General features: G+C 68.8%; 2 protein-coding genes across 2 annotated transcripts in view; one reads left to right on the forward strand and one right to left on the reverse strand.

Moving 5' to 3' along the window:
- Positions 1 to 246, forward strand: part of CHLNCDRAFT_11055 (hypothetical protein) — a gene marked incomplete at both ends in the record, with an annotated part of 1,212 nt that extends 966 nt beyond the window's left edge. Inside the window, one exon of the mRNA XM_005849068.1 lies at positions 40 to 246. Within this exon, the coding sequence (XP_005849130.1) occupies positions 40 to 246 (207 nt within the window). The remainder of the gene's footprint in view (positions 1 to 39) is intronic.
- A 433-nt stretch (positions 247 to 679) lies between these two features.
- CHLNCDRAFT_143718 (hypothetical protein) overlaps positions 680 to 1,711 on the reverse strand; it is a gene marked incomplete at both ends in the record, with an annotated part of 4,647 nt that continues 3,615 nt past the window's right edge. Inside the window, 3 exons of the mRNA XM_005849272.1 lie at positions 680 to 766; positions 916 to 1,034; positions 1,234 to 1,381. Of these exons, the coding sequence (XP_005849334.1) occupies positions 680 to 766; positions 916 to 1,034; positions 1,234 to 1,381 (354 nt within the window). The remainder of the gene's footprint in view (positions 767 to 915; positions 1,035 to 1,233; positions 1,382 to 1,711) is intronic.

Consider the following 1,711-nt stretch of genomic DNA (forward strand, 5'->3'; position numbering starts at 1 on the left):
CACCACCACCAAACACAGACTCCTCCTCCCCCCCCCCAGCCACCCACCCACCCCCACCCCCCACCCCACACACACAGGCACCTGGCTGACAACCTCAACATCGGCGACGCCATCGACTATGCCCAGGCCTCCCACCGAGGCTCCCTCGGGGACCTGGTGGCGGGCACGCTGCACGCGCTGGAGCGCGGGGGCGGCCCCGACGCCTTCCACCACATCAAGTACCACGTCCCGCTGTACGAGAGCTGCTGCAGGCCCTCGCGCCTCGCGCGCAAGCCGTAGCTTGTGCGACGGGCGGGGGCTGCGTGTTGGCGGGGAGTGAGCAGGGAGCGGAGCTTGGCGGGGTGGCGGCGGCAGCAGGGCAACGACGGCAGGGCTTTATCTGATCAACCTGCCGTCCTTGGCTGTGCTCTGCAATTTTGCATTGTATTATCCTTTCTACAAAGGGGGATTTGCAATGCTGTGCTTTGTGCTCTGCGCTCCGCTTGATGTATCAGTATGTGCTTACCACATGGCGTCAACCTTACAGCCTTGCGGCGGCACACGCAAACCAGCCTGGGCTGCCCAGCAGCAGGTGCCCGCCCCACGGCTGCCCTGCGCCTCTGCCACGCTCACGCGCCACGGCACGGCAGCGGTGGCGGATGATGCAGCTCCACCTCACGCCCCTGCTGCCGACTTGTGGCTAGAGGCCCGCCATGGAGTCGATGATGATTTGGAACCCTTCTGGCACGGGCGCCTTGTCGCGCACCGCATCCACCAGCAGTCCCACCTGCAGGCAACAGCGCCCGCCGGCGGGACACAGGCCTCGCGCGCAGGCTCCGGCCCAAGCCCAGCCTGCCAAACCAAGTGTTTGCACCACACGCAATGCAACGCAGACACTCCGCAGTGCAGACAGGCACACGCAGGCCCCCGCTCCACCTCTGGCTCCTCCAGGTTGGGCTGCCGCGCCAGGAAGAGCAGGAGGTGGAAGTCGGCGATGCGGGCCCAGTAGGGGGCGGAGCGCCGCGCCTGCAGGTGCGCCTTGAGCTCCGGCATGCCTGCGGGGCGGGGCCGGGGAGGGTAGGGGGCTCAGACGGGGAGGGTGACGACGAAGGTGATGAAGGAGGTGACGAAGGAGGCGATGCAGGGTGGGGGAAGGAGGCAGGCAGGCACACACCCACACCCGCCTTGCAGCGGCGGCCCACCCACCGCCGCATCCCCTGCCCCCACCCACACCTCCACCCGCAGGCGGCCCACCCTGTGGCAGCAGCCTGTTTTCCAGCGGGAACTTGGTCTCCAGCGGCCCCTCGTGGTCCCTCACCGCCACCGGCACCAGGAAGTAGTCGTTGTCCACCTCGCCCAGGTCCTTGCCCGCCACGATGACGGGGGCAGCCTCCCCTGGCTCCTGCAGGTGCAGGGCAGCAGAAGGAGAGGGAGAAGGAGAGGAGGGGAGGGGAGCAGGGGTACGGTGGGGGCTGGGTGGTGCGGTTGACCGGGGGAAGCAGGCAGAAGAAGAAGGAGAAGCAGCAGGAGGAGGAGGAGGTGCGGCGGGGGCTGGATGGTGCGGTGTATGGGAGCGCGGGAGCCGGGCAGCGTGGGCCGGCGAGCCTGCTGCTGCGGCGGGGGCGGGCGCGTGGCGCTTGCTGCGCCGGCGGCCGGGCTGTCGCCTTTGGGTTGCGCAGCGTGGATGTGCCACTCGGCTCAGCCTGCTCCTGGAACCACCCCTCCTTCCACA

Source organism: Chlorella variabilis (genome assembly GCF_000147415.1).
Source record: "Chlorella variabilis unplaced genomic scaffold CHLNCscaffold_6, whole genome shotgun sequence".
Classification (NCBI taxonomy): Eukaryota; Viridiplantae; Chlorophyta; class Trebouxiophyceae; order Chlorellales; family Chlorellaceae; genus Chlorella; species Chlorella variabilis.